The sequence below is a fragment of the Talpa occidentalis genome, unplaced genomic scaffold (assembly GCF_014898055.3).
Source record: "Talpa occidentalis isolate TD23 unplaced genomic scaffold, MPIMG_talOcc4v2.1 talOcc4.3, whole genome shotgun sequence".
Lineage (NCBI taxonomy): Eukaryota > Metazoa > Chordata > Mammalia > Eulipotyphla > Talpidae > Talpa > Talpa occidentalis.
Window position 1 is genome coordinate 51,885,647 of NW_023603184.1, and position 12,608 is coordinate 51,898,254.

Genomic DNA, 12,608 nt, shown 5'->3' on the forward strand with positions numbered 1-12,608 from the left:
ACTTTTAGGATATCTATAATTTAGCATGTCTAAAGTATTATATTTTTTAATTGAGGGAAGTAGCTCAAAGCTGGTAGGAACCTGGGGGACTGGAATCAATGACCAAGTTTAAAGGCAATTAAAAAAAATTAAAATTAAAAAAAAAATTAAACTGAATATGTGTAGACAACAGTAAGAATAAATACTTAAGGGAACTCCCTGGTGGCACAAGCAGTTGAGCGCAGTGCTGTAAAGCTGTCAGCAGCCTCTGCAGTGCCGGTTCGATCCCTGCCGGCCACGGTGCAACCCACATAGCACGGCAGACCTCTCCTGTCTCACCCACTATTCCCCTCAGCAGTGTACTTCGGTCCTTCTGCCTGTTCTGCTCCCCATTCTGTCTCTGGTGAATCTCTCACCCTCCCACACTGGCCTGTACCCCAGTTCTTGTATAAATAAAATAAATCTTAGAAAAAAAGAATAAATACTTAAGAAATGTTAGCTACTATTACTTTGTCCTAGTTCCTATAGTTGGATTGTAAAGCACACCACGAGTTATAGACAAAATTGTATTGTTCTTTCTGGAAGTGTTAATGGAGTGATTACAGTACTAGGATTTAAAGAGGAATAAGAAAGTAGAGTCTCAAGTGTGAACTTTTACTTTTTTCCATGATAAATCTACAAAAGCAAAAAATGCTATGACCAAGAGTCAAATTTTCAGAAACATTTTCATTACATTTCTTTCTGCATAGTGGTAATGCAGAAAAACCCTACTATCCAAAAACCCACAGTCATTTGAAAGGAGAGGAAGGGTAATTTATGTACTATGGAGCGAACTCCTTTAAAAAGAGTAGACCAGGGCCTCCCAGGTGGCACAGTGGTTGAGCGCTGGGATGCGAAGCTGCCCACAGCCTCTGCAGCGCCGGTTCAATCCCGGCGACCGGGTGAGGGTCCCACATGGCGTGCAGACCTCTCCTGCCATGCCCGCTGCTCCCCTCAGCAGTGTACTTCGTCATTCTGCCTGTTCTGCATCACGCTCTGGCTCTGGTGAATTCTCTCACCCTCCCGTGCTTCTGACTGTACCCAGTGCTTGTATAAATAAATAAATAAGTCTTAAAAAAAAAAAAAGAGTAGACCAATTGTGCAGTAGGAATTCATAGGCCTGAGGTCAGAAAGAGCATGGCTTGATTCCATGGGAACTAAGTCAAAGCTGGCTCTTCCACTTACTAGTTGGGTGACTTTGGGCACAATGTCTTCATTTTTCTGACGCTATCAAGAGTTTATGAACCCAAAGCTGACCTTGTTGCTTTTGTAGGTAGTATCCATTGCTTTACTTTCACAGTCATCTTCACAAGCCCTGAAAGGTACATTCTGGAATTTTGCAAGATAAACTGACCAATCCAAGTGGCTATAAGAGATTCATGGGAATTTGTTAGACCAAAAGGGCCCTACTTAACATTGAACCAGGTCAATATCAAGAGCCTAACTGACAAAAGATTGACTCTATAGCAGAGGATCTTATGGTCTACCAGGACAAAGCAGGTCCCCACTGTTTCATCCACACCTCCACCCTCTCAAAGTCATGCCCACTGTTCTCCCATGCATATGTCAGAATTAAATGGTGAAAGAGAAAATTCTCTTCTTTGGGGAGCAAAATGATGATTTGAAGATACTATAATGTATTCTTGGCTGGGCAACTGAAACTGGATGGCATATGAACTCACTCCTCAAAGGGGCTACATATGCACCTTGAAATACGTATTATGTTCCAACTGTCCTAACTCACCTGCCCAACTCCTCCCATAGTCAGCCTTGTCTGCTGCTAACTTCTAAAAGGGCACACAAAGGTCTTTGAGCAGGAGGCTGACAAAAACAGTTACTACTAAATATCAGAGTTCTAGTAGAAAGAAGGGGTGAGGTTCTGCACACCACCTGAGACACTGCTGATGTATCTCTGCAGAACTGACTTTCCAGGAGTCCTCAGATTTCTTATGTACAGACTTCTGTGACTATAGCTTCCAAGGCAACCATAGTTGGACCATAGTTCAGGAGGTGTTCCTCAGCTTGGGAGTGGAATTGCTCATAGGAGCATGTTGCAATGTGGGCAAAGCTAAAAAATGGTGCTGAATGTTTGGGGACAGAATATATCTGTAAAAAAGAAATTATCATTTATTGAGATTTAATCAGCACATTTACATCCCTCTTACCTAGAATTTATACTTGCTCAAAAATCAAAAAGGTACTTTGTATAACCTAATCTTTACATCAATTTTATACCTCTCTTACCCTTAACTAGCTGTTGCTGGCTGTGTGTCTCTCATTTGCTGGGAAAAAGCATTCTGCTTATTTGCAGATAAGGAAAGAGAGACAAGGAAGTTAAGGACTTGCTTTATATTACCAAAGATATTTAGGTTTTTCAGTACTATGCCCTTTACTACTAAATGAGGCCAGTGAGATCCACAGACATTATACACACACACGTATATACACATATGTATACCATGATGCCTGAGGTCATACCTTTATTTACATTTGACACAAAAGTCCAAATTACATTTATAACCCCTGTGAAACAATAAGCTAAATCTAAACCCGAATCCTGGAGACTTCTATACAGCCAAAAGAACATGCAGCCACAAAGTGCACAGACTCCTAGTGGATTTTCTAGATGAAAAGCCCAATGAGATAGTCACGGATGACATCTCCTGATCTCTGATAACCTCTGCACTACTAGAACAGCTGAAGATGTTTCCAAATGCACAAATCTGCCCACAAGCCAAGAGTTTGATAAGAACTGGCATTTCATGATTAGAGGCCCTGAAGTTCCCAGAACCAGACATGCCCTTTTGAAAATTTTCCACCTTTGTTATTGCTTCAAGCCAAGATTAACTATTTCCATTCAAATACACCACCTTAAAATTGACCTTTTTTCAAAAAAAAAAAAAAAAAAGCAGGTCCAGTACTTGTGAAGGTTCACGAAGGCACAGATCACAAAACAGAAGCAAGTGGAACCATCAGAGTGGTTCATGGAGAAACCCATACTGTCTTCGAACTTCTGAGCAGTAGGTCCTTGTGCTCTCATTGTTTATTGCTTCTCCACTGAACTGAGACACAGCAACCAAGTCAATGAGACTTGTCTGAAGCTGCTGAGCAGGTTAGTGAGTGTCAGGGCCAGGATCTCTAATGCCCTTGGTTGGGCATTCCCTGCTTGCAAAGGCCTCCATCCAAGGACTGGCTCTTGGAGTACATATTTTGCACCTTCACATTTGATAGGACCTAGTGCTCAGTAGAAATTTCTGATTTCAAACATGATAAAGACACTTCACATTTTCCAGGTCTCTTAATGGAAACTTCAGGGTCATGTGAAGAAATTTTCTGAATAATGTCATAGATCCTTAGACAAAAGTGACCTTATATATATATATATATATATATATATATATATATATATATATTTTTTTTTTTTTTTTTTCCCAAGCCCCTTTTGAGAGATGGGAGGAGGTCAGAGGTCAGATGCTAAAGAAAGGAGGTGGGGGAGGGAGGATGAGAGAGAAAAAGAGAAAGAGAAAGAACCCTGCCACAGTGAGAAACACAGAAATGTCCCTGATTTCTCAAAGCAAAGAACTTACAGTTTGTTTAACTGAGGATAAAAAGGGGGTGGTGTGAAATGCTGGGGTGCAGTGAAAGACTGAACACAAGAAGTGGTAAAGTCTCTAGCTCTGAACTTTCGGGCTCCAGCATTACCTCGTGCAGGGCCTTCCCCTCGGCGGCCCCAGCTCCAAGGGGCCTGCAGGAGAGGCCTGAGGAGGAGCTGGAGACCCCGAAGCTAGGCGCACTCAGGGCAGCCGCCTGGGTTTCGGGGAGGCTGGTGCGCCACCGAGAGACGTCCGAAGCGGGAGCAGGAGGGAGTCAAAGCAGCAGCCCCCCAAAGCGCCAAGAAATGCACTTTAAGTTTCAGCGAAAGAGAGAAACTTTCTATTTCCTCCGAAACCAAGTTTCCCAAGCAGCAGGCCAAGAGCCTCCTATGCCTTGGTGCCCCGCGAGAGGGTCTTCCTCCCGGCCACCCCAAGCCAAGCCCGGCCAGGGGCCGCGCCGCTCCCCGCCCGCCGGCCGCGCTCACCCGCGATGTCCCAGAGCTGCAGGCGCACCACGGTCTCCGGGTCCCAGCGCAGCACCTTGAGCGCGAAGTCCACGCCGATGGTGGCTCGGTAGTGCGAGGAGAAATTCTGGTGCACGTAGCGTTTGATGATGCTGGTCTTGCCCACTCCCAGGTCGCCGATCACCAGCAGCTTGTACAAGTGCTCTTTCTGCGGGGCCTGCATGCTGGCACCCCTGCCCCGTGCGCCAGGCGGCCGGGGAGGACGCGGGGCCGGGTGCGCAGGGCGGGCGGGGAGGGCGCGGGGCCCGGTGCGCCAGGCGGGCGGGAAGGGCACGGCCGGCTCCCGCTCGGGCTCGGCGGGAGAGACTGGCAAGCACAGGCGCTGACGCCAGGGAGGAGGAGGCGACCCGGGGCGGAACTTGTACCCAAACGTGGGTAGAACCGCCCAGCCCAGCCCCGAGGCTCATCCTCCCTCCTGCCCTGCGCTCAGGCCTTAGGAAGAGCGGGACAGGCTGGAGCGACTCCGGGGGACGGAAAGCCGGGGCCCCGAGGTGATAGAGACTCTTGAAGAAGTTTGCGCGCTGCGCTCTGCAATTTTCAAAGAACATCCCTTCCCCCCCTCCCCCCCCCCCCCCCCGTAGTCCTGGATGCAAAGCTGTAAACGTGTATTGCGTCTCTCACGTTTGGCTGCGAGTGAACTGAGTGTCAAAAAAACTTAGTGAATGAGGGAGACAGGTGTGCCAGGACCCGTGGCACACGCTGCTCCTCAGCTCATGCCTCTTCGCCTGCCCGCGCGCAGGTGCGTGCGTCCAGCTGAAGCAGCGGGCGGTGCGAATCCAGGGGCACCATGTCTAGATTTGGATCCTCTAAGCCCTGGTTTTTGAGGCGGGTCATTGGGCAAGTTACTCGAGCTGTCACCCCCTTTTTCCTTGGTGATGATGGTCGAGCGGCCTCCCTGAGTATGAACAAAGCCACTTTTACACCTATTCAATGGTGAATGCTCTAATTAGGAGAATTGGGCTCAAAACCAAGAGGAATTCCAGGCCACCCCTCTCCGATCTTGAAAGCTCTGAGTTGCGTACAAAGGCAATTTTAGCAGCAGATCACATTATTATGAGGAATAATAATATAAGCATTAATCCGCACTTGTCAGTGCAGCTTTTACACCGAAGCCACTTCATCCATCATTCCAGCAGTCTTCAAAAGAGACGCCGTTATTCGTCCCGTTTTACAAATGAGGAGCAAGGCTTTCCTATCTTAAAGTAATGTATCCAGAGTCCATCTGTCAGTGAGGAAAAAGCTTAAGTCAAATTTAAGTCTTCCAGGTGCAAAGAGTGATTTTTAATGCTCAGTCACTCTTTTAACCAACATATATTTATGCTTGAAATGATACAGAAACTACACAAAGATTCCTGGTCACAAAAACTTTACATTCTTATAGGTAGAAACAGACAAACAAAAACATCCAATTTGTCATCTGTCAGTTGGTAACAGAAGGGAGCAGGGAAGGGTGTACAGTTGAATGGGCCATCCTTTTACATAGGGTGTCCAGGGAGGCCTCACTGAAAAAGTCACAAGTCAGTCAAAACTGGCAGCTGGCCAGCAACTGGTATGTAGATCCAGAGGATCCACAATAACAAAATAAGTCGTTTTGTGCTACAAAATGCTGGGAACTGATCCATGCCCATAGTATCTCTTTCTATCTTTCCATATACATTGCAAAGTACTGTGTTCAATTTGTAAATGAGGGAACCAAGCAGGACAGCAGCTTCTCCATGGCCTGTCCCCAACAAATGCTAGACCCGAGATTTAAATACAGGCCTGTGTGAAGCAGGGGGGTAGCCTGAATTCTCCTTTCCTGTACTCCAGCCTGCAAAAGCCCCTCACAAGCTGAGGGGTGCCCCAGTTTCCTGACTTGGACAAATCACTAGTCTCAGTTTCCACCCCAATAACATGAGGAAAATGATTCTTCCATCTAAAGTTGTTAAACAAGCTAGAGATGATTTGTATAACACATTTCTGAACCTGTTGTAGGTGTTGAAAAATGGTTGCTAATAATAGCAAACTGATACCATAATTTCAGCTTTTCTGTTCTAGTTTTCAGCCAGGATCAGACCCCAGGCTGCGGTGCCAGCGCCGAGTCCCAGCCACTAGACAACCATGGGTTGGTGTCTCATGAAGCCACAGCGGGAACTTCGCTGACACTCAGGCAAGAAACGAGAAGAGGCAGATTTGCTTAGAGAGAGATTAAGTCTAAGGAGGGGAAAAGGTACAGAAATAAAGTGGGACTCCCAGGCCGGTGGGGCAAGGAAGCCAAATGGGCCTGCGTCTAGGGCATATTTAAACCTTCTGCTCTATTGCAAAATCATGTCATCCTCTATGTGATTGGCTCTCTGTGGCTGTTCTTCCCTGGCAATTGTGCCCAGCCTTACAGCTCTTTTTATTTTTTTAAAGAATTATTTATTTATACAAGCACTGGGTACAGTCAGAAGCACGGGAGGGTGAGAGGATTCACCAGAGCCAGGGCAGGGAACAGAACAGGCAGACTGACGAAGTACACTGCTGAAGGGAGCAGCGGGCGCAGCAGGAGAGGTCTGCACGCCATGTGGAACCCTCGCTGGCAGCCGGGGATGGAACTGGCTCTGCAGAGGCTGTGGGCAGCTTCGCAGCCCAGTGCTCAACCGTTGGGCCACCAGGGGAGGCCCTGCCTTACAGCTCTTATCTTAGTCTTTCTTTCACTGCCCCTGCACAAGTTCTCTTAGAATTTACTCTCCTTATTAGCCTTAAATTTTACTGCCCTGATTAGTCCTCCTGGATTTCTCTGTCCTTATCTCAGAAGCTTTTTAACTCTCCCCAAGTCCCTGCCTGCACTGTCCCTAAAGCTGCCTAATAAACCCTAACTTGCCCAAAGACTCAAAAAGAGGGACAAGATTTTCCTACCCTGTCCTCTGATATAAACACTAGAGACAGGCATTGCATCTTAATAGCATTATGTCTCCTCAAAGAGTAACTCAGACGTTTTGCTCACAAGAGGTCTGGAGTGAAGGGGTGTGGAGTTGTGCTGCCTTCTGTTTAGTGCAGTGCTTACACAGGTAAGCACCATTCCTTGGTTCCCACCCACACAGAGACACACCACGCAGATTCTATCTAACAAGTGCATCAGGTATTCTATGCGCTTTAAGTATTACCAACACGTAGGTAACACTGCAAGGAGAGGTGCTCATGAACCATGTTCCCGGCACACTTTGAGCAGCAAAATGAGAGATGATGGCAGAATGAGAACCTTGACAGATCTAAAACCCTGGCTCTACAAATCCAAAAATCAAGTTTGGTCTGGGGAAAGAGCCAATGTGGGAGAAACAAGGAGAGGGGAGAAGCTTCAGATTGTCTGTGAGACTGCCCTCATCGTTGTACCAGACGGACTTCTTCACAGGCCTCAGCCTGCCCCAGCCAGGTCCAGGCTGACTCATCCTCAGCCTCACCTGGCTCCTCGTCAGGAGCTCGTGGGAGCCTCAACTTTGAAATTTATTATGTGATAGGCTGACCATGATTCCAGTTTTCTAGGACTTGCAACTTATAAATTAGAGAGAAAGGGGTTTAAGCAAAAGAATATAAAAGTATGGAACGGGTTCTGAAGCTTCCGTCTCACTTTTTCCGGGGGTGGAGATGCCACTGGAGGGGCAGTAACCACCACAGTGAGAAGCCCCCTCTCCAGGCAGGAGGTGTGTGTGTGTGTGGGGTGTGTGTGTGTGTGTGTGTGTACAATTTGTTTCCAGAGACATTCATTTACATCTCATGACAGTTCCTTACAGCAGGGGGAAAAAAAAATGCTCTCAGCTTTATAATTCTTTTAAAATATTTTAGCTAAAGTTACTTGGTGAGTACCCAGGCTAGCAATTCAGTGACATCTTCATAAAGGACACTTCAGGACTCTGCATCTGAGAGTCTCGGGGTGGGGGGGGATGAGGAAACTGGGTTGTAAGATGTGAGAGTACTTTCCAAAATATCAGAATTCTGGATCTTCTAGATACCCTCAAGCTGGGTGTCTTCTGACACACCCATTACATTTTTATTTATTTATTAATATATTCTATTTTATGTAATTCTTATATCATTTTTCATTTTTGCACAATGTATGCATTTTCATCTTGGTTATATTCCCCATTCAATTCCCACCCCCCTTGTTTTCACCCTAATCCCTCCTTCCATACCCCCCCACCGTGTGTCTCTGATTTATAGTTGCTTGTTGATTTTGATTTCCAGTTTATTATAATTAGTCTTTTTTCCTGGTCCCTTATTTAGGTTTTCTAAATTCCTGCTATGAGTGAGACCATCCGGTATTTTTCTTTTTCTTTCTGGCTTATTTCGCTGAGCATGATCCCTTCCAGCTCCATCCATGTTGCTGCAAATTGCATAAGTAGCAATCAAAAAAAGATAAACCCATCCCATTTTAATCACTTCCACCATAGCACCATCACCCAAGAGGTGAAGTTTCTGTTTGTACTCCATGTGCCTCCCCTGTGAATAGAGAACAGAGCTGTGGAAAAGGCATTTCAAAACAAACCTCATGCCATACTTGTTTTCAGGTTTCATAGCTCTTTTCTTTCCTCAGCTATTACACACTTTCCCCCAAGACAAGGGCCCATCTCCCCCTGACACCTTAGGACTATTCAGATGGGTGTCTAACTTTTTCTTGATAAGTCAATCCCCCCTCCTTCCAGAGCAAGAGCTATCATTTCCACATGGCTACCCCTCCAGCTGCCATCCTGCGCCATGGGAAGTGTCCTCCTTCCCCAGCCCCGCCCCTTAACTTTCACAGGCTCTCTGGTGATGTGCTGATGATGTTATTACTCTCAAATTATTAAACCACAGCACTGGGTCCCGAAGAACGGGAAAGCAAGTGACTCAAGTCTGTAAAAGCCATATGAGACCACAAAGAATACAGGTGTGGAACGGTATTCCAGAAGGCATAAAGACATTTAAGTCTTAATTTCCTTGCTTCCCAATGCGGTACATATTCCTGCATTTAATAAAATGGAAAACCTAATTTAAAAGATTGGAAATTGCTCTGCAAATATAAACTTTAAAAACCCATATTCCTTGCCCAGGGATGTTGTATTAGGTGGAGTTAGACTATTTGCTTTCGGTACTTAATTATTGTGCTGAAGAAATACTTAAATGATTGCAAGATAAAGTGCTGATGACTGTTGTGGGAAAGGTAGGCTCAGTTTTATGGATTGGTACAAGAAATATATCTTCAGAGATGAGCTATACTATGAAAAATGACCTGCAAAAAATGACCATAGAATTTATCTTCCAAACAAGGTTGAGGGTGTAAGGGGGCACTATTAATAATTACACAAAACCACAAGAACACAAGAACAAGCCGGGGCTGTCATTCTTTAGAATGTTCATTCTTGTAGCTGAGTGTTAGAGTTCTCACATGAGATAGACAACTAAGAGTGGCATTTGAAAAATCTCCTAATCACCATTTTAACAAATAGTTCTGCCAAGTTAAGGCAGCAGCTCATTTCTCTGTTGTCTTCAAAAGAGTTCCCCTTTTATCTATGAGGCTTGTCTGAAACCTGTGCTGACTTGCAATGGGAGCCACAGCCAGTATTGATTCAGGACCGCAACAGTGGTTTGAAAGTATGCACCCTTTGTAGGACTAGTTGGAGAGAGGCCAAGATGGATTCTTTCAAACACGTGAAGTGTTTGAAATTAATACATTGCTGTCTACAGGAACATTGATGCTAGACTTTTTCCCCTACAAAGAAAAACTATAATAAGATATTTACTAATTATCACAGAAACTGTTCACAGGTGAGTTTGTGAAACCACATTTAGTCTGAACAACAACAACAACAACAACAAAAAAATTTTTTCCCTAAACTATTTTCAGCAGATTTATTTTTTTAATTATTTAAGTATTTATTTATGCATACAAGAACTGGGGTACAGGCAGAGTGGGGAACAGAACAGGCAGACTGACTGAAGTACACTGCTGAGGGGAGCAGCGGGCGAATGAGGAGAGGTCTGCTGCACCATGTGGGTCACCTCCCTGGCTGGGAATTGAACTTGTGCTGCCGTGGCTGCAGGTAGCTTGATAGAACTGCATCTTTACCCCTTGTACCACCAGGGAGGCCCTATTTTCAGCAGATTTATTGTCAGCTAAAATTTCAGAATACAGCTACACACTTTAGACTGAACATTATAAGTATGCAGGTGAGTTGGGACTCATTTTTTTTTTTCCTAGTCCACGTAGTATGAATGAGAGAAACTGGCCACAGTGTGGCCAAAAGACACTTGAAAAGAACATGGCATAAAATCATTCTTTATGAACTCCGAATTTCAATTACATCCTTGTGGGGTGCCAACAGTGAGACCAGCTGCTTATTGTGCCTAATTTAATTAACCCTCACAATCCATCCACTTGATAAAGAGGGGAATAGGGCTCAAAGAATTTAAATAATGTATCCAAATAATGAAAATTATAACACTTAACTCAAAAATCTATGCCTTTCTTGTTCTATTACACTCCTTTAACATGTGGTAAAACCCAGATCCATACCTTCACTGCAGTTTTTTTCATTCTATATTGTCAGATATTAAGTTGCAAAGAAAAGATGTTGATTATATTTCAATTTACAAAGCCCTATATATATAAAATTTGCATTATATATAAAATCTAAATTATATATATGTAATTATATATATAATTTACAACCCCTGTGTGTGTGTGTAGGGAAATGTCAATAAAGGAGGAAAATAAAATATATATAACTAAGAAAAAGATATATCCCCGACTCACTCAATAACTCAGGAAAAAGGCAAGAGAAAGGAGTGCTCTTAACTGGCATATGCAGAGAGTATATACCAAGGAATCTACCTTCTGCTCTCAGAGAAGGCAGTAGTTTAATGATGCCGAGGTTCTCCCTGTATGATCCCCTAGAACTTTGTAAGTGGGGCATGGGAGCTGATGTGGTATAGCTCAGAGGAAAACTTAAGAAAATTACTGATCACCAGGCTATCAATCAAGACATATGTACTAAGCTCAGTGGCAGAATTTTTTTGAGGTGTAGGATTATTACAGGGTCTAGATTTATCTACAGGAATGTATAATATATAAATAAATCCCTGTCATCAAAATGTTGGCTTTCTGGCTGGAGTGTTAGTCATGGGTACTCGTGACTCTGACTCTATCTCAGACCACTCTATTGACTCCTTCCTGCTTGCTGCCCACAGCTAAGGTATGTTATCTACCTCCTTGGACTCTTATTTTCCTTCTAGAATTCTTCCACTCATGGATATATAATGAACCAAACGAGATTAAACTCTGGAATCAGACTAACCAATTGTAAGACCTTAGTAAAGAAATTTAACTTCTGTAAGCCTGTCCCTTTTTGTGCAAAATGAGGATAATAATTTTAACCTCCTGAAATTGTTAGCAAATCTAAATAAAATAATGCAATGGAGTGTTTCTCATAGTGATTGGCCAAAAATATGCCTTAAAAATGTTAATCTATCACATTTAGATCTGTATTTCAACCCCAGTGTCACTCGTGCATGCCATATCATTGCTCCAACTGCCTTTTCTAGCAGACTTTCCGGCAGACATTTTAAATGCAACATGTGCAAAACTGAGCTCATTATCTACCCTAACAGACTTGTTCCTTTTCCTGTACTCCTGGTGTGAGTCAGTGGTTCCACCTTTACTGAAGTCTACTGAGCCTGAAAACTCACACAGACTACTCCCTCCACTACCTACACTTCTTCTGTTTATATCTCAAATTTCTGAAAACTCCATAAATTTTCTGTTTCATTAAAGCATTTCTAGAACATAGAGGTATTTTCTCAATACGACTATAGGCAAATAATTTTTAAACATTATACAATAGGCAGAAATCATAAAAGGAAAATATTTTTGAATGTTTAGGGTATTAAAAATCACCAGAAGGGTCTCCCCTGGTGGCGCAGCGGTTGAGTGGTGGGCTGCGAAGCTGCCGGCAGCCTCTGTAGTGCCGGTTCCATCCCCGGCCGCCCGCGAGGGTCCCACATGGCGCGACAGACCTCTCCTGCCGGGCCCACTGCTCCCCTCAGCAGTGTACTTCGTCAGTCTGCCTGCTCTGCTCCCCGCTCTGGCTCTGGTGAATCGTCTCACCCTCCCGCCCTTCTCACTCTACACAGTGCTTTTATAAATAAATAAATAAATCTTTAAAAAAAAAAATCATCAGAAGCAAAAAAAAAAATGATAAATGAAACATTGGTGTGTTTGTGTGTGTGTGGGGGGGGGCAATGGATGGATGGGTGTCCTGTAAAACAGGCAAAAGGGAAATATGAAAAAAACTATCTTATGTGCACATATATATTTATGTATACTATATAATGTATCTTATAAATTATTTTAAATCATCTGAATGAACAAAGGGACATGGATATGAAAAACCATTGACAAAATAAGAAAAACAAAAAGTCAACAATAATACTTTTCATAAGTCATAGAAGTAGGAAGATTAAACAATAATGATATATT

At 43.9% G+C, this 12,608-nt stretch overlaps 1 protein-coding gene across 3 annotated transcripts in view; it reads right to left on the bottom strand.

The window, feature by feature from the left end:
* Positions 1-4,338, bottom strand: part of RAB38 (RAB38, member RAS oncogene family) — a 64,601-nt gene extending 60,263 nt beyond the window's left edge. For all 3 annotated transcript variants that reach the window (XM_037523114.1, XM_054699591.1, XM_037523115.1), the window contains exon 1: positions 4,097-4,338. In XM_037523114.1, coding sequence (XP_037379011.1) covers positions 4,097-4,298 — 202 coding nt within the window. In that variant the 5' untranslated portion in view covers positions 4,299-4,338. The remainder of the gene's footprint in view (positions 1-4,096) is intronic.
* Between the last annotated feature and the right edge of the window lie 8,270 nt (positions 4,339-12,608).